At 56.0% G+C, this 18,832-nt stretch overlaps 3 protein-coding genes across 7 annotated transcripts; all 3 read left to right on the top strand.

The window, feature by feature from the left end:
- Positions 1 to 247: 247 nt before the first annotated feature.
- On the top strand, positions 248 to 4,558 carry ZMYND10 (zinc finger MYND-type containing 10). 3 transcript variants are annotated; one of them, XR_003233324.2, is made up of 12 exons: positions 248 to 540; positions 825 to 933; positions 1,838 to 1,954; positions 2,075 to 2,128; positions 2,249 to 2,386; positions 2,493 to 2,581; positions 2,674 to 2,774; positions 3,104 to 3,276; positions 3,382 to 3,623; positions 3,706 to 3,827; positions 3,948 to 4,073; positions 4,162 to 4,558. XR_003233324.2 is itself a non-coding variant. In XM_025987329.2 (12 exons), the coding sequence occupies exons 1-12, from the start codon at positions 449 to 451 to the stop codon at positions 4,235 to 4,237; spliced, it is 1,323 nt and encodes a 440-aa protein (XP_025843114.1). In that variant the 5' UTR covers positions 248 to 448; the 3' UTR covers positions 4,238 to 4,558. The 3 variants fall into 3 exon arrangements, 2 of the variants coding, with proteins under 2 accessions (XP_025843114.1, XP_025843119.1); XM_025987329.2 differs by having other exon boundaries at positions 3,498 to 3,623; XM_025987334.2 differs by having other exon boundaries at positions 295 to 493; positions 3,498 to 3,623.
- RASSF1 (Ras association domain family member 1) lies at positions 4,530 to 13,616 on the top strand. 3 transcript variants are annotated; one of them, XM_025987392.2, is made up of 6 exons: positions 4,530 to 5,126; positions 7,000 to 7,106; positions 11,396 to 11,500; positions 11,681 to 11,978; positions 12,099 to 12,214; positions 12,657 to 13,616. In XM_025987392.2, the coding sequence occupies exons 1-6, from the start codon at positions 4,877 to 4,879 to the stop codon at positions 12,801 to 12,803; spliced, it is 1,023 nt and encodes a 340-aa protein (XP_025843177.2). In that variant the 5' UTR covers positions 4,530 to 4,876; the 3' UTR covers positions 12,804 to 13,616. The 3 variants fall into 3 exon arrangements, with proteins under 3 accessions (XP_025843177.2, XP_025843197.1, XP_025843186.2); XM_025987412.2 differs by lacking the exon at positions 7,000 to 7,106 and having other exon boundaries at positions 4,814 to 5,126; XM_025987401.2 differs by lacking the exons at positions 4,530 to 5,126; positions 7,000 to 7,106 and adding an exon at positions 7,501 to 7,810.
- Positions 13,617 to 14,466: 850 nt separating this feature from the next.
- TUSC2 (tumor suppressor 2, mitochondrial calcium regulator) lies at positions 14,467 to 17,486 on the top strand. The gene is made up of 3 exons (XM_025987424.2): positions 14,467 to 14,799; positions 15,897 to 16,017; positions 16,149 to 17,486. The coding sequence occupies exons 1-3, from the start codon at positions 14,654 to 14,656 to the stop codon at positions 16,212 to 16,214; spliced, it is 333 nt and encodes a 110-aa protein (XP_025843209.1). The 5' UTR covers positions 14,467 to 14,653; the 3' UTR covers positions 16,215 to 17,486.
- The last annotated feature ends 1,346 nt before the right edge of the window (positions 17,487 to 18,832 follow it).

Consider the following 18,832-nt stretch of genomic DNA (forward strand, 5'->3'; position numbering starts at 1 on the left):
TGGAGCGAGAAAGCCACGGAGAGGGGCATCCGCGCGGCGGAGTTGGAGCCGCGGCAGGAAGGGCTGGTGGGGGCAGCATGACCCTGTCCCTGTGCTGGTCTTGACGTCGGAGGAGGGAGCTTAGGCCACAGGAGTCTGGCGCTCAGGGCAGACCCTCGAGCCGCAGTCGGAGGTGAGGGAGAAGTTTGGGAGTCCAAGGGGCTTCCTTACCCGCCGCGGGGAAGGCGTGGCGGCCGGGGGCGGGGCCGGAGCCTGCGCGGGCCGCACTGCGCAGGCGCCGAGCTAACCGTTTCCATGACGGCGAGGACCCACGCGCCCCAACCGCTCCGCAACAGCTGCGTCCACAACCTGGACCCAGCGGGAGACTTTCGGCTCCCCTGCCTCAGCGCCGGCTGCTGTCCGGGGTCAACTGAATCCCGCTTTCTGGCTCTCTGGCCCTGGCCACAACATGGGCGACCTGGAGCTGCTGCTGCCCGGGGAGGCTGACGTGCTGGTGCGGGGGCTGCGCAGCTTCCCGCTGCGCGAGATGGGCTCCGGAGGGTGAGGCAGCTGGATCCAAGGGTCAGGCGGTGTCACAGAGTCAGAGTCCTTGAATGGAGGAGTATGGGCCTCACACGGGGGAGAGGGTACCCAGTGTGGAGGAATCCCCAAGTGAGGAGACAAAGATCTCTGAGTTAGAGGGTATATGGTCCTGAGCCCCCTCTGGCCCCTCAGGATCAGGTTAGGCTGATTAGGTTCAGTAATACCCAAATGCAATAGTACCCAAACCCAGGTTAGGCTTCAGTAGCACCCCAAAACACATCCACCCCCTCTCTCTGGGGCAGGTGGAACCAGCAGCATGAGAACCTGGAGAAGCTGAACATGCAGGCTATCCTTGATGCTACAGCCAGCCAGGGTGAGCCCATCCAGGAGCTGCTGGTCACCCATGGGAAGGTATGCTGGGGTCACGGGCAGAGTTCCTGCCCTTCCTACCACCTCTCACCCCACCACTCTACCTCTCAGGAGCACCTCGGATGCCTTCACTTCCCTCTAGGTGGTACTCTTGTCTTCCCCAAGAGAAAAAAGAGGAGTGTGTTACAGATTTGATTTTGCATCCCTTTTGGACAGGACACTGGCACACTAGGCCAAGTGTGAGACGTTGGTTGATTTGAGAGATAGCCGTAGATCATACAGCAGCCCAGGCTGTAGGGGGAGAGCCTATGTTCTAAAGACATCCTTGAATAGACTGTCAGGCCAGAGGGGGGCCCTCACTGAAGTGGAGGTGGGACTTTGGCATGGAAGAAGGCAGCCTTCATAACTTGAGAGAAGAATTAGAAACCAGGGATGAGCCTGCCTGGAAAATGAGCCAGGAGGTGACTCAAATAAATGACCTGAGGTATCACTTGACAAAAGGGTTCCTCTGCAAAGAAAAGGTGGAGCCCCCTACTGGAGGGTGGGAGAGGACTAGGAAATTGTGCAGGGCCCTGAGTAAGGGTGAGGTCAAGGCACATGAGAACCTTGGAAGGCAGGAGGACAGGGACAAGGAGGGCATGAACAGGAGAGCCAGCCTGAGAGGAACACCTGGATGAGGACAGAGGGGACAAGGGTGTAGTTGGGGGGGGCGGGGCAAGGCAGCCCAGGGACAAAGGAAGAGCCAGTTATAGGAAGCATGGGGAATGTCCCCACAAAGTTATTGAGAGCAGCTAGAAATGAAGGTCTAAGGTGCAGGAGAGAGCTTGGGAAGGTACCTATGGAGAGAACCTAGGAGCCTAGGGGAGTTTGAGGAGTCAGGCAGGACCAAGCCAGGGATGGAAGGGTAGGCCTACTTCATCTCTGTCCTTTCCTCTCCCCCTCAAAGATCCCAACACTGGTGGAGGAGCTGATTGCAGTGGAGATGTGGAAGCAGAAGGTGTTCCCTGTGCTGTGCAAGCTGGAGGACTTCAAGCCCCAGAACACTTTTCCCATATACATGGTGGTAAGCTGGGCCCCTGGTCACACCCTGCTCATGCCTTTAGAGGGCTCTGGATTTGACAAGAGAGCTGGTAATCTGATTCTTCCTTCAGTGGCTCCACGCTCTGTTCTCTTTATCTGACAGGTACACCACGAGGCCTCCATCATCAACCTTCTGGAGACAGTGTTCTTCCATAAAGTGAGGCATCAGCCCTGTCCACAAGCTGTTGCCCCAGGCTAAGGCCTGACTGGGAAGAGGGGTTGTGTCTGTGTGGGGAGAGCATCAGAGACAGAATGTTCCCCTCTGCCTGTCCCTCAGGAGGTGTGTGAGTCAGCAGAGGATGCTGTCTTGGACCTGGTAGACTACTGCCACCGAAAACTGACTATGTTGGTGGCCCGGAGTGGCCGCGGCAGCCCTCCCGAGGAGGAGGAGTCTCAGGAGAGCACCCCCATACAGGTAGGCTGAGGGTCCCTGGAGGTGCCAGTGGGTATAACAGGCTCTCTCAAGGCCTGAGCAGGCAGGGGGTGGCCCAGCTAGAGCACCATGTGCCCCTGCCACCCAGGAGCTGCAGAAGCAGGCAGAGCTGATGGAGTTTGAGATCGCATTGAAGGCCCTCTCAGTGCTGCGCTACATCACAGACTGTGTGGACAGGTGGGCAGTCCTGCAAGGCCCAAGACCTGCAGTGGAGGACTGGGATCCTGGGCCTATAGCCGCCACTCACTTCTTTCCACCACCACCCCTAGCCTTTCCTTGAGCACCTTGAACTGCATGCTCAGTACCCACAACTTGCCCTGCCTCCTGGTGGAACTGCTGGAACACAGTCCCTGGAGCCGACAGGAAGGTGGTAAGGTCTTCCCCACCCCCTTGCCTAAGCCCCAGCTCATGGCTTCCCAGACATACCCCAGGATTGATGGGGACAGGCAGCTTGCACACAAACTGCCCGCTAGCTCATAGAGGAGCCCAGAATGCCTCACACAAACTAGCTTAGACCTGGGCTCTGCAGCAGGTAAGGCCTATGTGTCCACTGTTAAAGACTCACCCCGCTCTGGAGCAAGCAGACACCAGCCTTGGCGAGTCGTGCACCTGGGCAGTACTCAGGACCCCAGCCCATTCAGCTGGCCGACTCAAAGAGTGTGTAACACCTGCTCCTAGTGTGCTGGCTCCTCTCCCCAGGCAAGATGCAGCAATTTGAGGGTGGCCGTTGGCAGACAGTGGCCCCCACAGAGCAGCCAAAACTGAGCAAGTTGGATGGGCAGGTGTGGATTGCCCTATACAACCTACTGCTAAGCCCCGAAGCCCGGACCCGCTACTGCATCACCAGCTTTGCCAAGGGACAGCTACTCAAGGTGGGGGAGCTCCTCCTGCACCAGTGCCACCCCATCCCACCCTGCCCTGCCCCACCCCTGCTGCTTATCACTGCCCACCTGCCTCAGCCCCAGTCCTCTTTCCAGACCCTGAAGCTCAGGTGTCACAGCAGCTGGTGGGACGTGGTCCCCACAGGCACCCCAGCCCAGGCCCTCCCTGGTCAGCACCACTTCACACTGGCCTTCCCTGGACTCCCTTGCAGCTTCGGGCCTTCCTCACAGACACACTGCTCGACCAACTGCCCAACCTGGCAGACCTGCAGGGTTTCCTGGCCCACCTGGCCCTGACTGAAACCCAGCCCCCAAAGAAGGACTTGGTGTTGGAACAGGTAGGTACCAGGAAGTCAGCTGCTCAGGACTACTGCCCACCTTGCCAGCTCCTCCTTGACACTTTCCACTTTTCTCCCTCAGATCCCAGAAATCTGGGAGCGGCTAGAAAGAGAGAACAGAGGCAAGTGGCAGGCTATTGCCAAGCACCAGCTGAGGCACATATTCAGTCCTTCAGAGCAGGACCTGCGACTACAGGCACGAAGGTGAGGCCCACTGAGTGGGCAGAAGGGGTAGGAGGGATGCAGAAGGCATGGACACAGGCAGGGGTGCTCTTGTGCCCCCACCGGCCAGGTACAGCCAGCCTTTCCTGACCTCTTTCTTAGATGGGCTGAGACCTACAGCCTGGACATCCTAGAGGCAGTAACCCCAGAGCGGCCCCGCTGTGCCTACTGCAGTGCAGATGCCTCCAAACGGTGCTCACGGTGCCAGAATGAATGGTATTGCTGCAGGTGAGGGTATCCTAGGAACTTGGACCCCTAACCCCCACTTCTATACCCTGCACAAGCACTGCATGCTTACCAGCCCGCCTGCCTGCAGGGAGTGCCAAGTCAAGCATTGGAAGAAGCATGGAAAGGCTTGTGTCCTGGCAGCCCAAGGTGACAGAGCCAAGTGAAAGCTGCAGCTGCTGAGGGCCAAGCACCCATGCCCTACAGCCCACCCAGAGTGTGCCCTTGAACCTCTCGAAACCTCAGCCAGGGCTCCAGCCTCCCAGGTGGTGAGCAGAGCGAGCACCGCGAGGTAGTGAGCACAGCGAGCCCAGCAAGCTGCTGACCCATCTTCCCCAGTAAAGGCTGCTCGCTTCCTGCCCTACTCTGCGGGTAGGCTGAGGGTGCTGCCTCAGCAGGCTGGAGCGGGAGGCCTGGGGGAGGCAAAGACAAGGGCCGGATGTGGGGACCCTGTGCCTCTAGCACAGTAAAGCTAGTCTCTAGAAACAGCCTGTCTCCGAGTGGCCCTTCTTGGTGGTCGTCGTCTTGGGGCGGGGGGGGGGGGGGGGGGGGGGGTGCACCCGGATGCAGGAAGAAAAGGAAAGGGAGCGCCCGGACTCTGTATGATCGCCCCCCCCCCGCCCCTACTCCGCCTGCGGGCCGACACAGCCCGGGCACCCGGGTCTGCACTGCGCCGCTCACCCTGGTTTTCTCGCCGCCCAGCCTAGATCCCAGGGGCGGCGCCGCCTCGCGGCCCGCCCCGCGGCCTCGCCCGCCCCGCGCTCGCTCGCGCCCAAAGCCGGCGGGAGTCCGGGCCCGACCCGGCCATGTCCACCGAACCCGAGCTCATTGAACTGAGGGAACTGGAGCCCGCGCGGCGCGGAGGTCCGGGCCGCAGCCGGCTGGAGCGAGCGAACGCGCTGCGCATCGCACCGGGGACCGCGCGCAATCCGGCACGGCAGCTGGTCGCGGGCCGCGGCCACCACTTCCAACCTGCGGGGCCCGCCACGCACACGTGGTGCGACCTTTGCGGCGACTTCATCTGGGGCGTCGTGCGCAAGGGCCTGCAGTGCGCGCGTGAGTAGCAGCCCCGCGCGCTGGGAGAGCGAAATGCGCGGCCAAGGGGTTAGTGCCGTCGCTGCGTGTCAAGTCGCAAAGGAGGGGGTCGGTCGGCAGGGTCGGTTCCCAACTGGCAGTGGGCCAGGTCCACTGCCTTTGCTCCATCATGTAAGAAAGTGCAGGCAGACAGATGGTTTATAGCCTTGTTCTATACCACCTGCATTGGGCGCACATTTATGCAGAGGCGGATGCCTGTGAATAACTATGAACAAGGTGCTGATTTCAAGCTTTTTATCTTTTAAGTGCCTTGGCTCTTCTTGAGAAGTCTGTATTTGGACCAATCTCTAAGTCCATGTTCCCAAGCCTGCTCTTTCCCAAAGATTCACTCACTGCCGCCCCCCGCCCCCAGAATCTCTGGGAGGAGGGGGAATTTACCCACCTATGGAGGCAAGCAGGGAAAAAGTACCTTGGGTGGGTCTTCTACAAGCAGGAATTTAATTGAGCAAATACCTATTGCAGGCCCAGCCAACCAGGTGCTAAAACACAAAACATCACACACCAACAGTCTTTCTGCCAGCAAGCAGAGGCTGCTGTCCCACTGGCTATACACCAACTAGAATTGGTTGGGATTTTACAGCCCTCCAAACCCCTATGCCTGGACTTCAGACCTGTTGAATCCATCACTAGGAATGTATCAGCAATTTACAAAAAAAAAAAAAAAAAAAAAAAAAAAAAATCAGTAGGCAGCCTGGAATTGAGAGCAGTTGAGAATCACTGCTCTGGCCCATTTAGGGATTTAGAGAAGGTGTCCTAGGCCTATGTAGGTGTGGAGACCCTCTCATCCAGTACAAGAGTCTGTCCTGAACACCAGAGCTGTGACAGAAAGCCAAGCACGAGCAAGGGCTGAGACACTGCAGTGATCCCATGGAGAAATAAAGTGACATAGGGATGAAATACAGGACAATTTGGGTATGTGTCAGAAGCAAAGAGAAGAGAGGGATCAAGGGTGATTTGGGATTTTTACCTCAAACAGGGACAGTAGTGATTTTTGCTAAGATGAGGAGCTCTGGCGAGAGGAGAGGGGAGGTGAAAGAAAAGTTGGTTTTGGTCACATTGGGTTGACACAGGCTTTGATCTGAGGAGGGAGGTTAGGGATGGAAGACTTGGATCTGGGGTTGTACACAGAGCAGAGCAATGGCAGTGATCAGGACTGAGCCTCAGACACTCTTGCCCATTAGATCTGGGAGTTGAGGCAGAACCAAAGAAGCTAAGCAGGAGCTGCAGGGCATGGGAGGAAAACCGGGGCAATGGGGGGCCCTGGAAGCCAAGGGGAACAAGCATCAAACGATGCTGGGGGGCATGGTGAGGATGCAGAAGGGATCTGGCATTGGAACGTGCACAGGTTGCTAAGGACCCTAACCATTATCCTGGAGGGAGGATCAAGCCTGACTGGAATGGGTAAAGGAGAGAGTGAAGATGAGGAATTACACTGTGTATGCAGATAAATGCTATGTTTTGGTGTGAGGGATGTAGACAGATGACAGCTAAAGAGGTTAAAGGGTTAAAGATTTTGGGGGTTTGCCCTTCAAGCAAATGCTGGGGGGGGGGGGGGGGCGCTTGACAGTGCGGAAGGGGGATCTCCGTGCTAGAGATCCAGCTGTTCAACAGGCCTGGATCCCTAACCGCCTGAGGCCTTCCTGCCAGTTTCCAGACGTCGGGAGACCAACACTAGAATCTGCATAGCAGCGGCAGGGTACCCGGGCCGTAAGACAAGGCGGGTCATGCAAAGCCTGGCGGGCAACGGCCTTCGTCCGGGGGTTTTTCTTCCGTCCCCGGGATGCTTCTCTGAACTGGAGCCCGGGCTCCGCCTCACGGCCAGGCCTCTCTGCAGATTGCAAGTTCACATGCCACTACCGTTGCCGCGCGCTTGTCTGCCTGGACTGCTGCGGGCCCCGGGACCTGGGCTGGGAACCTGCGCTGGAGCGGGACACGAACGTGGTGAGCGCGGGGCAAGGGGTGGCGTACGGAAAAGGCGCGCAGACCAGCCGGCCATACGGCAGGAGCTGCTTAGGGCCGCCCGGTTACGCGCAATGAGCGTTCGAACAGCGGGTTTTCCCGCGGCCGAGAGCGGCTTGAAGGGGTACCAGGGATGCTGACTCCGCGCGGATTGCCCGGAATAGCCGAGGCTCCACGCCCGCGCAATTTCCGCACCTTCCCGCATCCGCATCGGGTCGTGCAGCCACGCTGGTGTACATGCGCAGACGCTCCGACTTGTTCCCCAAAAGAGGTGTGGTCTGCGAGGCGGAGCCGAGCTGAGCTGCCTGGGCTATGAGGTCACTCCTGGAGGCGGGGCGTGTGTGAACCCGCCCCTCGAAGTCCCCCCCCCCCCCCCGCCCCAATGAGAAGGGAGTCAGATCGTGGCTGTCTACGTCTCGGCGTTAACGGTTGCGGCGCGAGCCCTGATCCCAGCGCACGCGCACACGCGTCTCGGGCGGTGGTTGGAGGCTACGGGCGCACGGGGCTCGAGGAGCTGGCGGGCGGGCGCGGCGATGGGCGAGGTGGACGCGGGGACGCCTTCTTTCGAGATGACCTGGAGCAGCACGACGAGCAGTGGCTACTGCAGCCAGGAGGATTCGGACTCGGAGCTTGAGCAGTACTTCACCGCGCGTACCTCACTGGCGCGCAGGCCGCGTCGGGACCAGGTGGGGGCCGGGGTTTTGGGCGGCGGGCCGGTGATGATCGCCAGGCCCCTGCCCCTTTCCGCTGAGTTGCCGGCTCGAGTCTGTGCGCAGTCCCTCTCTCCCATCAGTGGGGATTCCATACCGGCGCGGGGCCAGCCCGCGGAACCGTGTGCCGGGCTCTCGCGCCTCGGTGCCGGGCGCCGAGGCCTTGTTGTCTCTGTCACAGACCGGTTGAACCAGGGGAAGCAGCTACGTGGCTTGGGGTAGACCCGGGACGGGCATGATCCACCTATGACTAAAGCCGACTGCGCAGTCTGGACGAGCACCTCGGTTTCTGCGTTCAGACGCTCCCACTGCCTCTGGGGGACGCGGGTGGAGGTGGGGGTGGTGGGAGGAAGTGGAAGGGGAGGTGTCCTCGCCGGGAACTGGGAAATGTGTTTAGCAGGAAGGTTCGGGCCCCTGCGTTTGTACTCCTGGTCGGAGCCAACTGAGTCCCCACCTCTTACCCAGCTTGGCCTGCCACCAGCTGCTGGAAAGTGGAGGATTCTGGAGTGGACCTGGCTGGAGTGCTCGCTTCGGGAGCACATATACTAAAATTGGTGTGGACCTGTAGGAAGAGTATTTGGGAATGGATGGGCAGGAAGCCTAGTTCTGGACTGTTAGCAAACAGGAGCATCTTATCCACAGGAAGTGAGGCAGGCTAGATAGTACAAAGCCCAGAGGAGGGGTCAAGAAAGAGGGGCCACTAGCCCAAGACTGTATGATGTGGTGCTAGAGCAGCTGTTCTGTGCTGTGTGTCATGAGTGTGAAGGCCAAGCTCAGGTAACTGTTCTAGAGCTGGTACACCTCAGGGGAGCACCCTGGACAGAGCATCAGAAAAGAGAGATGGGACCCTGAAGCTCAGGATATCTTGCAGCAATAGGGCAGAGTTCCTCACATGAACCTCGAAAAGGGACTTGTGAGTAATTCTTCAGATGAAAATTTTATACTCTTAGATTAAATTTTACTCAAAGGTTCAGCCCAGATCTTAAAATATAAGGTTTGAATGTGGATCCCTGGGACTGTCACTCAGGCTTGAGCCATTTTCCATTGTGGAACGGTGAGAAAACCACAAGACACGAACCAATTGAAAAGGAGTCTGGGAGGGGATCCCTGAGTGGCTCAGGGGTTTAGCACCTGCCTTTGGCCCAGGGCGCGATCCTGGAGCCCCGGGATCGAGTCCCGCATCGGGCTCCCAGCATGGAGCCCGCTTCTCCCTCTACCTGTGTTTCCGCCTGTCTCTTTCTCTCTCTCTGCCTCTCTCTCATCAAAAAATAAACAAAATCTTAAAAAAAAAAAAAAAAAAGAAAGAAAGAAAGAAAGGAGTCTGGGTAGTCCCCAATTGTATGTAAAGTAAAAACCATCAGTCACTATGGACAGTGGTAGAGTGGATAGTGGGTCACTGTAGTGCAGGAGAAGGGAAATTCCATGGTCCTGCTGTGCACACCTCTGCGATGGCTGTTGGAATCCTCCAACAGGAAGCTTTGGAAGTGGAAAAAGAAACTTTTTCTTTTAGAATCCTGGCAGGACAATGCAGTGCCTCCTGTCCAAGTCCCTTGTTTTATGAGTAAAGATGCTAAGGAAGGAGGAAAAAAAGTACTAAGGGAGGTTTGCCTGGAGAGGGTAAGAGACTAGAACATAGGTCCCTGCACCTCAGTCGGGGCTCCTTGATAACTGAGGAAGGGATGAGTAAGAAGCAAGTGTTCTCATCCTCAGGCTGGAGCTCAGAGCCATCACAAGGAGGGGAAATAGGTTGGTGCCATCTCTCTGCCCACTGTTCTGTAAACAGAATTCTCTTCCTTCTGTTCCTAGTACTAGAGTTTACTCCGCTCTCCTCCTGCCCCATAGCACTCTCCCATCCTGGTACTTCTTCCTGTCCCAAGCCCTCTCCTTGGGCCTGAACAAACACATCCACCCTTTATTCCCAGGATCCAGCCTTCATTTTACCAGCCAGTCTTCCAATCTCCCATTTCCAAGGGCCCACATTATTTGTTCATTACTAGTCTTAGAGGGTTTGTCCCTCCCCCCAGTAAGATTTCTACTGGAGTTTTCACTTCTTAGTGCTCTCCTCCATCCAGAAGATTTTTTTTAAAACCTGGGGAGCAAACAGGCTTCAGTCCCCACCTCTCCCCTAATACTTTTTCCCTGTGAGGCCCCAACTTCAGTCCTCAGTGCCACATACTTACTGGAAGGTTCTAGGTAAAGAGCATACTGCTAAAAAGCTGTTCCAGGTATACAGTCTCATCTGTCCTCCCTATTCATCCCCATCAGATGGTTTAAGCTTAGGGCTTCAAGGCAGCAGTCAGGGAGAAGCCTGCCTCTCCCAGGCTCAGAGCTGGACACGAGGTTATTCTGCAGGAGACCAGCTGGTAAGAACTCCCCTGGGACAAAGCATTGGTCAGCAGTGATCTCAGCTGTGTCTGTGACACTCCCATTTCAACCAGGGCTGACGTCAACAGGAAGTAAGGCTGATGCAACGGAACCAGGGAGTTTGGTAGAAAAAAAAAAAAAAGTTAATTCAGAGCTCTGGCTGCCCTGGTCCCTACTCTACCCTTCCAACAAGAATCCAGCCCCTGGAGTAGTGGGAGTTGTGCTGAGTGGTAGAGCTAAAACTCTTTGGGCTAAACCTCCAGATAGGAGGGAGGAGGTACAGAAGCCTACCTGCCTGGCACTCGTGGGACAGGCTCTACTAGGAGGCAGATTGGAGCCTGGCCTGAAGCAACCTTTTGTGCAGCTTGTGTCAAGATCAAATGACATGTCACAGTGGTTTCCTCCCTATGTGTGAAACATAACAAAGCTGGCCCCAAGTCCCCCATGAGAGGGTGTTAACATTGTACAGGTTGCCCTCACCCTCATACCCACAGCTAGCTGAGCTCCTGGTGTGCACCAGTCCCCACACCTTTCACCCTGTGGTCATGTCCCTTTGCCAGGGCAGAGTGGCCAAGTAGTCTCCCTTCTCTGGGACACCTCTGACCCCACCTAACTAGGATGCTGAAATCAGGCTGTGCAGTTGAAAGGTGGTTTTACTGTCAATAAGAATCCCACATCTTGGGATGCCTGGCTCAGCGGTTTAGCGTCTGCCTTCAGCCCAGGGCATGATCCTGGAGTCCTGGGATTGAGTCCCACATCGGGCTCCCTGCTTGGAGCCTGCTTCTCCCTCTGCCTATGTCTCTGCCAATCTCTCTCTCTCTCTCTCTCTCTCTCTCTCATGAATAAATAAATAAAATCTTATTAAAAAAAAAAAAGAATCCCACATCTTTTTTTGTATATTCAGTTGTCTTGGTTTTAAGGTATCCTTAGGGCCTCACCCAGTGCTGAGGAGACCTCATGTGGGCAGCATTAAGAAGCCAAATGACTCTGCCTTTGCTGTGCCCATCCATAGCATGCAAAACTAGGAGCAGTAATGGATTCTTCTCATCAGGACTCAAGCTTTGTAGTCAGTTTCCAAAGGCTCCCCCAGACGCAGTTTTTCAAAGTGGCCCACAGACTCACCTCCCTGTCTGTAACACACATTGCAGTGTGATAGGTTCTTTTAGGGCCTTATGTCCATCCTGTCCCATCTTTCAGGATGAGCCTGTGGAGTGGGAGATACCTGACCTTTCTCAGGCTGAGGTTGAGCAGAAGATAAAGGAATACAATAGCCAGATCAACAGCAACCTCTTCATGAGCCTGGTGAGTTGACAGCCTGGGGAAGGGGTATGAGGAGAGGCTACAGGTCTCCTGCATAAGGTATTCTTGGGTGGGCCTGAGCAGTGATTTATTCACATCCAGCCTAGTCCCAAGTGGACTAGCGGTGTCCAAGTCTGTTCCATCTCACTAGAACCTAGTCATGGTTCGGTTTCTCTTCTTCAGAACAAGGATGGCTCCTACACAGGCTTCATCAAGGTTCAACTGAAGCTGGTGCGCCCTGTCTCAGTGCCCTCCAGCAAGAAGCCACCATCCTTGCAGGATGTGAGGCGGGGCCCAGGGCGAGGCACAGCTGTGAAGCGTCGCACCTCCTTCTACCTGCCCAAGGATGCTGTCAAGCACCTGCATGTGTTGTCACGCACGCGGGCACGTGAGGTCATTGAGGCCCTACTTCGCAAATTCTTGGTGGTGGATGACCCCCGCAAGTTTGCACTCTTTGAGCGGGCTGAGCGCCATGGCCAAGGTGAGCTTCCCATCTACCCCATCATGCATGAGGGTATATATGCATGCACCATGTGTGAGGGGCTAAGTGGACTGGGCCTGACTCTAATCAAACACTCTTGCCTCCCTGCCTGTCCCTCAGTGTACCTCCGGAAGCTGTCGGATGATGAACAGCCCCTGCGTCTGCGGCTCCTTGCAGGGCCCAGCGAGAAGGCCCTAAGCTTTGTCCTCAAGGAGAATGACTCTGGGGAGGTGAATGTAAGTACACAGCCCTCTTTCGGTTTCTTGGTTGTCATTGGGCAGGGCTAGTGGGTTGCGGCTGCAGTAAAGTTGGAAGGAGGAATAGGACTGGAGAAAAAGCCATACAAAGCCTCTCCAGGAGTATGTGAATCTTGTAGCTACAATGAAACTTTCTGGCTCCAAAGTATTGGGTCTGTGGAGTAATATTAGACACAGTGTGGGCATAACCTGTCCACAGATTACTGGGGAACATCTGGTTTGGTTGCCTGTCTTTGAGGTGATTGCTCTACATTGTGGGGCCCATCTTCTATACAGACTATTGTCAAGAATCCTAGCTCAGGCCAGAACCTAACAGAAAGCCTCATCCTAGCTGTGTGACATAACTGCTGCTCTTCTCTGGGGAGGGCCTCCTGGTTTGGCCATGCCTGCTGCAGCCTGTTTCCCCCCTCTCCACCTGCAGTGGGATGCCTTTAGCATGCCTGAACTACACAACTTCCTGCGCATCCTTCAGCGGGAGGAAGAGGAGCACCTCCGCCAGATCCTGCAAAAGTACTCTTATTGCCGTCAGAAGATCCAGGAAGCCCTTCACGCCTGCCCCCTGGGGTGACCTCTCATACCCCTGGATGAAAGGAGGAGAGTAGGCAGCGCCGAGGGCGTGCCGTGTGAGTGTGACAGGGCCCATGTGGCCTGAAGAATGAGTGTGCATGGAGGTCGTCACTTACTGGGGGAATGAGCCCAGAGAACAGCAAAGGAGCTGGCCCCCTGTGTCCACCCATGAGTGTAGCAGAGCATGGCTCTGTACCCTTCTGCCCTTCGTGTAGTGGGTCATGGTGGGCCAGGGTTGCCCCAAGAAGCTGCTCCAAGCTTGCAGCAGGGATAGAGAAGAATTAAGTCTCCTTAATTCATGTCTCAGATACCAGAATCTTGGGAGACCCTACAAACAGAATAGGGTCATGTTTGGAGGGAGGAGGGCCCTCATCTATGGAGAAAGGTCGTATGTTTTGGGTCTTGGATGGCGGGGGGTGGGTCAGGACAGTCAGAGCCAAGGGCAGGTGTTCAAGATAAGGCAGGCATAGGGGAAGAGTCTAGGTTTCCCTCTACAGTGGCTTCTGACTCCTCATACACACTGGGATCAGGGAATGCTGGCTCATGGTGCAGCAACAGTGCCTCAGTGCCTCCTCCAAGGAGGATGTCCCTAGGCCAGGGTCTGTGTGAGTGTAAGCACTGGTCCAGGTCTGTGCCTTGTTTGCCAATCAAAGCGAGGGTCTTTCCCTCAGTTATTTTTGATGATGTGTGCGAATGTATGTAATGTTTTGTGGCCTCAGCTGCATACCTCCTGTGGGGAAGGGGGTGGGGGTGACAGTCATCATCAGGGCCTGGGGCCTGAGAGATTTGGCTGAATAAAGATTTAAGAATTCTGCTTTTGAACTCTTTATTATGGGCCCTCAACTGAAGTTGCCCCTTATGTCAGTGGCTGCCAAGGGTGATGGACAGGCTCACAGAGCACCTTCTCAAAGTCACCATGTGATCAACTTGTGAAGGATATGGGGTACAAATATGTTCTATCATTTATTACACAGCACCATGGGGTTCAGGTGGTGGTAGGGGCAAGAATATAAGCTAGAGTTTAGGGAACTCACATCCCTCCCAATACACACATACACACACACACCCACACACATATATATACCCCAAGCTGTGGGAGGCGTTTTCACCAAATATTTACTGAGCTACTACTGTGGACCAGATACTGCTCATGGCACCGAAGATCCGACATCTGTTAATTCTTGCCTTCGTGAAGCATGCCTCCTAGTGAGCTTGTAAAGAACACTGAAGTTCTTCAGACTGAACGTAGCTATACATTTGACCAATTCCTTAATTTTCCTTAGGTTTTGTTTCTCCTCTACATGCAACAGTGTAGATTGCAGAAACTGTGGGAGTAAAAGGGAGTCCAGAGGGCAGTGCGCCGCCTGGCCTGGGGCAGCCCTAAAGTGCTGGTTGCGGGGAAGCTGGTGGTTGGGCAGGCCCGCTGGACCTGACCTCTGCGGGTGGAGGACGTCGGAGCCGCCACACAAGAAGAAAGCAGGAGGACACAGCGTCCACTTTACAGGGTGGGAGCTGTCCCAGCTGAACAGAGCGTGGCCTGCTGGGACCTGACGTTTCGCGGTGCCTGCTGGGATGCCTAGCTTCTGAAAAGGCTATTGGTCCCGCCCCGAGGACCGACGAGAGAGCCAGCCAATCAGAGAAGGCAGCGTGCAGAGCGTGCGGAAGCGGAAGTGAGGTTTCCGTGGAGACAGCGGAGCCTGCGGAAGGCGGCGGCGGCGGCGGCGGCGGCGGCGGCGGCGGCGGCGGCGGCGGCAGCGCCTGCCAGCGGAGGCCGAAGCAGGGCATGACGGCGCCGACTGTCCTGTGAGAGCAAAGCGGCCGCGGGGCTCGCCATGCGCCGGCGGCCCTGACATGGGCGCCAGCGGCTCCAAAGCTCGGGGCCTGTGGCCCTTCGCCTCGGCGGCGGGGGGCGGCGGCCCGGAGTCGGCAGTCGCTGAGCAAGCTTTGGTGCGGCCGCGAGGTCGAGTCGTGCCCCCCTTCGTATTCACGCGCCGCGGGTAAGGGTGCGGATTCCGCCCGGGGGAGAACAGGCGGGCGGCGGGGCGCCCCACGTCAGAGGGATCTCCAGTTCGAGCCAGGAAAAGTCCCATGTTTCGGGCCCCCGTGGGATCAAGAGGTGGGGAAAGCAGGGCAGTCAGTGCTCTGGCTGCTCTGAAGGTCTCCCTAGGGGAAGAATGGGCCTGCGGCTTGTCCATGGGCAGGCCCTCTGCACGGTAAAACTGAGATAAAGCCTCCCTGAGACTTCAGGATTTCTTCCTTTCATCCCTTCCAGCTCAGCATGAAAGTTGAAGGCTCCTAGCCTCCGTCTCCTCCAATTCTTCTGAAGGAGGAATAACCCTATTTTGGCTGTTTCCATACCCCACCGTGATGGCGTTGGGTCTCTGAGGGTAGTAGCCAGGAAAGTAGGATCCTAGTGTTGAGGATGGAGCCTAGGTAAAAAGACCCTCACCCAGATACGTTCTCCAGATCTGGAGTGCTGACCTCCCCTATCTTTTCCACGGGCCCAGATGGACTACTATATTGGCCTGCCCCTGTTGGGCCCAGGGAAGTGGTACTCGTGATGCTGGAGACTTGACTGTAGATACTAGAAAGAGCCAACCGTGGTAGTTTGGCTACAACAGCCACCTGGGGTGGGTGGGGAAGATTCAACCTTTTTATCTTTAGGCTCCCTCCTAGCTCAGGCAGCTGCCATCTCAGGTTGGCCCAAGGCCAGCAGTATTTTCTGGAGTGAGACACATGCCTAGGTCATCATGCTACCCACTGTAGAAGTCCTGGGTGAAGGCAAGGGCCTGATGTTGACGTGGCTACTTTTTGCTTAACAAACCAATGATGAGAACTGGCCTTGGCAATGTGCTCTGATATGATCTCTCTTCCTAGAGCCTGAGAGGGTAGTCCTGGCTACCATCCCACTCCCCACTTGCTTCTAGTAGACCCAGGCCCTAAACAAGGGTTTCTTCCAGCTTATTATCCTCTCTTCCTCCCACCAACGTTGTTCCTCCCCATTTGGTGATGGGTACACTTCCCTGTAGTCTGGTCATTTGCCATGACCGGGTATGGGGCTCCAGCCCAGCCCGTTCCCTATCTTTCCACACAGCTCCATGTTCTATGACGAGGATGGGGATCTGGCTCATGAGTTCTACGAGGAGACAATCGTCACCAAGAACGGGCAGAAGCGGGCCAAGCTGAGACGGGTGCATAAGAACCTGATTCCTCAGGTGAGGGGCTGGGCAGTGGTCATAGAGCCTATGTTGAGTATATGGAAGTAGACCCAGATGGGGTCTACTGTCATGGTGGGGGCTTTTTTGGGGGAGGAGCTGGCCCTCACAAGCCTCTGTTTCCATGGCAGGGCATCGTGAAGCTGGATCCTCCCCGCATCCACGTGGATTTTCCTGTGATCCTCTATGAGGTGTGAGCCTGGGGAGTGGCAGGCATAAGCACTCCCTACCCCATCAAGAAACTCCCAGGCTCAAGGTGTGGCTTCCATTAAGGAACCTAAGCTGGGGCCACAACCCTGAATAAACTGCATTGGCCTGGAAACTTCAGCTGTGAGCAGGGCAGTCCTGCAATATTGGTTGGGTGTTGGTTTGTATGTGGACAAGAGGTGGCTGGTGGCTGGCGAGGGCTATGGCAGAGTTACCAGCCCACCTTCCCCAGCAATCCCTATAAGGAGCGTGGCAGGGCATATGCTGGTCAGGAATGCCTGGTTCCTGCACCCTTGCCTGGCCTGCTTTCTTCCAAGCTTGCCTAGGGCCCAGCCCTGCTAGGGGCTACAGCACTTTACAAGCAAGGTCTGCCTTCTTCCAGCCCCTGGGCTGTGGGAGCTATACACAAGTGGGAACTTCCTTTCCCTCATTTCCCTTACCCCCTTGTTGGAGCATTTCAGCCGTTTGCTACCTCGATTCCTTCTGTGTTGGACAGAGGCAGAGGGCAGTGCAAGCCTGATTCTTCCTGCCCGCCTGCTCATCTGTTCCGACCTTCAGATGGATGGACAGTTTTCTGGCTGTTAATAGGAGATGGGACTGGTGGGGGAGGATTCTCCCTCCACCCAGGGCTGGACTGATCCCTCCCCCATTGCAACTACTGTTGCCCCCCCCCCCCCCCCCACACACACACACACAGTTGAGAGGGCATAAGACAGACGGGATCAGGAAGGGCTATGATGCCTGTGCCTATGGGGAATTGCCCCAACCCACCTACTTTGTCTATTCCTCCTTGCCTTTGTGCCAGCCCCCCCCCCCCAACACACACACACACACACACACACACACACACCTACACACACCTACCCCTGCTATTGGGAGGAGATCATCTGCCACCCTTTGGTGAGGGACAGCACGCTAGGGCTGGTGCCAGTAGCGGTAAGGAGCCCACCACCCTTTTTCCTACAGTATACCCATCCCTCAGGATCAGTCAACGGAAGGTACTAGAGCCCCTGGGTAGAGACATAAAGGAGAGATCAACCATAAAGGAATACTTAAAATGTGAAAGTTTGTAAATAGTCTAGTCCATGATGTTGGGGCAGAGTCTGATTTCTACATCAAAATGACTTTTTTTTTTAATTCCTTACTGTGCAAGCTCTGTGCTTTTAAGAGTTTGGGAAATGGCTTGGGAAGGGTGGTCCCCAATCTAAGTAAGCTGTTGTGTTATTTGTTTAGTTTCAATAAAATTATTTGTAGACCCTGCATACAAGAGTGCCATCTGCTGTGACATCCAGTGTCTAGATTGGGCCACTCTGATGGCCCCCCATGTATATCAGCAAGGCTCAGTCCCAGTAAGCCTGAGCCCAGCCTGTGGTCATCCCAGCTGTGACCAGCAGGTGGCAGTGTATTCACAGCCCTCAGGGCAGGCCCCCTCAGAATGGAAGCCCCTAACTTGTCTCTTGTGTTTAATAGGTGGGGACTATTGGAAGGAATTGGAAGGCTTTGGGGTGGTTCACTAGGGATTGGCCCCACCTGCCAGACCTGATGTGAGACCATCACCCCAGGTAGTTCTCGAACAGCTACCCTGCCCCAAGCAATGCCAGCTGACCTCACATGAAGTCACAGCACAAACCCCATGGACTGCCAAGACCCATCTTAAGTGGACAGCAATCAGATGGGTGCTACCATGCCCTTGGCCTACTGCCAGGCTATGTAGCCCAAACCCACCTGCTTCCTCCCAGGACTGCATGTGAATTCCACCAGGAGAGTGGGCTTGGGGCTTCTATTCCATCATGCAAAACTCACCCACCTAGTACGTTTCCATTTCTAACACTGTGTTCTCACCTCTAGTTGCACCCTGTGTACATTTGGCCTGCACCTCTCAGGCCCTGCTATAAGGCTGCTTCTCAGCTCAGCCCTTGGCCATCAGCCCTCTTCTCGTTAGGAAAGAGGGAGTTTAGGGACACAGGCTTCTGGGTCTGGGGAGTTGGCCTGCCAGTCTTTTAGAGGCTTAAATTTGTCACATCCGGAGGAGGATCATCCTGTGCAGCCTTTGTAGTTCTTTGGGCACCTTCCCACTTTCCTGATCAGATGCCAGACATAAGGCCTGTCATCCTCCGTTATCCCCCTTACCGCCCCAAGGCCAGGGTTCTTCCATGCCAGATGGCATCCCATCTCCCATCACCACTCTCCCAGTGTGGGGGAACTCCCTGTGTTCAGCCTGCCCCAGCTGACCCCAAAGCTGGAAACAATGGGGGGTCAGGGCAGTGCTCCTCCACTCCCTTCCACTGGGCTGTGCTCACTTCCTTCCTGCTGGCTGCCTGAGGAAGTGTCCTGCCCTGGGACAGTCTGGTCTGGCCTTTGTTTCCCCAGGGGCCCCCACCCTCGCAGTTTCCAAGGCTTCTGTCCCTTGTGGAGCTAGCACAGTGGTATGGGGACACACCCTCCCTTGCCATGTCCTGGACTCCTTGGTCCTCAGGGACAGACTCTGAGGCATGTACCCAATTGCCCCAGTTGCCCAGTCTTCCGCAGCCTTCTGTTAGGACAGAGGCCCTGGGTATCAAGGAGGTGGGCTGGTAGGGTGGACAAGGTAAGCTCAGGGTGACTTGAG

This window comes from Vulpes vulpes, chromosome 9 (assembly GCF_048418805.1).
Source record: "Vulpes vulpes isolate BD-2025 chromosome 9, VulVul3, whole genome shotgun sequence".
Classification (NCBI taxonomy): Eukaryota; Metazoa; Chordata; class Mammalia; order Carnivora; family Canidae; genus Vulpes; species Vulpes vulpes.

Coding starts and splice junctions, on each gene's coding strand:
- ZMYND10 (XM_025987329.2), top strand. CDS start 449: ATGGGCGACCTGGAGCTGCTGCTGCCCGGGGAGGCTGACGTGCTGGTG. Junction 2,387..2,492: donor AGGAGAGCACCCCCATACAG/GTAGGCTGAGGG, acceptor CCTGCCACCCAG/GAGCTGCAGAAGCAGGCAGA. Junction 3,828..3,947: donor CTGCGACTACAGGCACGAAG/GTGAGGCCCACT, acceptor CCTCTTTCTTAG/ATGGGCTGAGACCTACAGCC.
- RASSF1 (XM_025987392.2), top strand. CDS start 4,877: ATGTCCACCGAACCCGAGCTCATTGAACTGAGGGAACTGGAGCCCGCG. Junction 7,107..11,395: donor TGGAGCGGGACACGAACGTG/GTGAGCGCGGGG, acceptor CCCATCTTTCAG/GATGAGCCTGTGGAGTGGGA. Junction 11,501..11,680: donor GCAACCTCTTCATGAGCCTG/GTGAGTTGACAG, acceptor TCTCTTCTTCAG/AACAAGGATGGCTCCTACAC.
- TUSC2 (XM_025987424.2), top strand. CDS start 14,654: ATGGGCGCCAGCGGCTCCAAAGCTCGGGGCCTGTGGCCCTTCGCCTCG. Junction 14,800..15,896: donor TTCGTATTCACGCGCCGCGG/GTAAGGGTGCGG, acceptor CTTTCCACACAG/CTCCATGTTCTATGACGAGG. Junction 16,018..16,148: donor ATAAGAACCTGATTCCTCAG/GTGAGGGGCTGG, acceptor TTTCCATGGCAG/GGCATCGTGAAGCTGGATCC.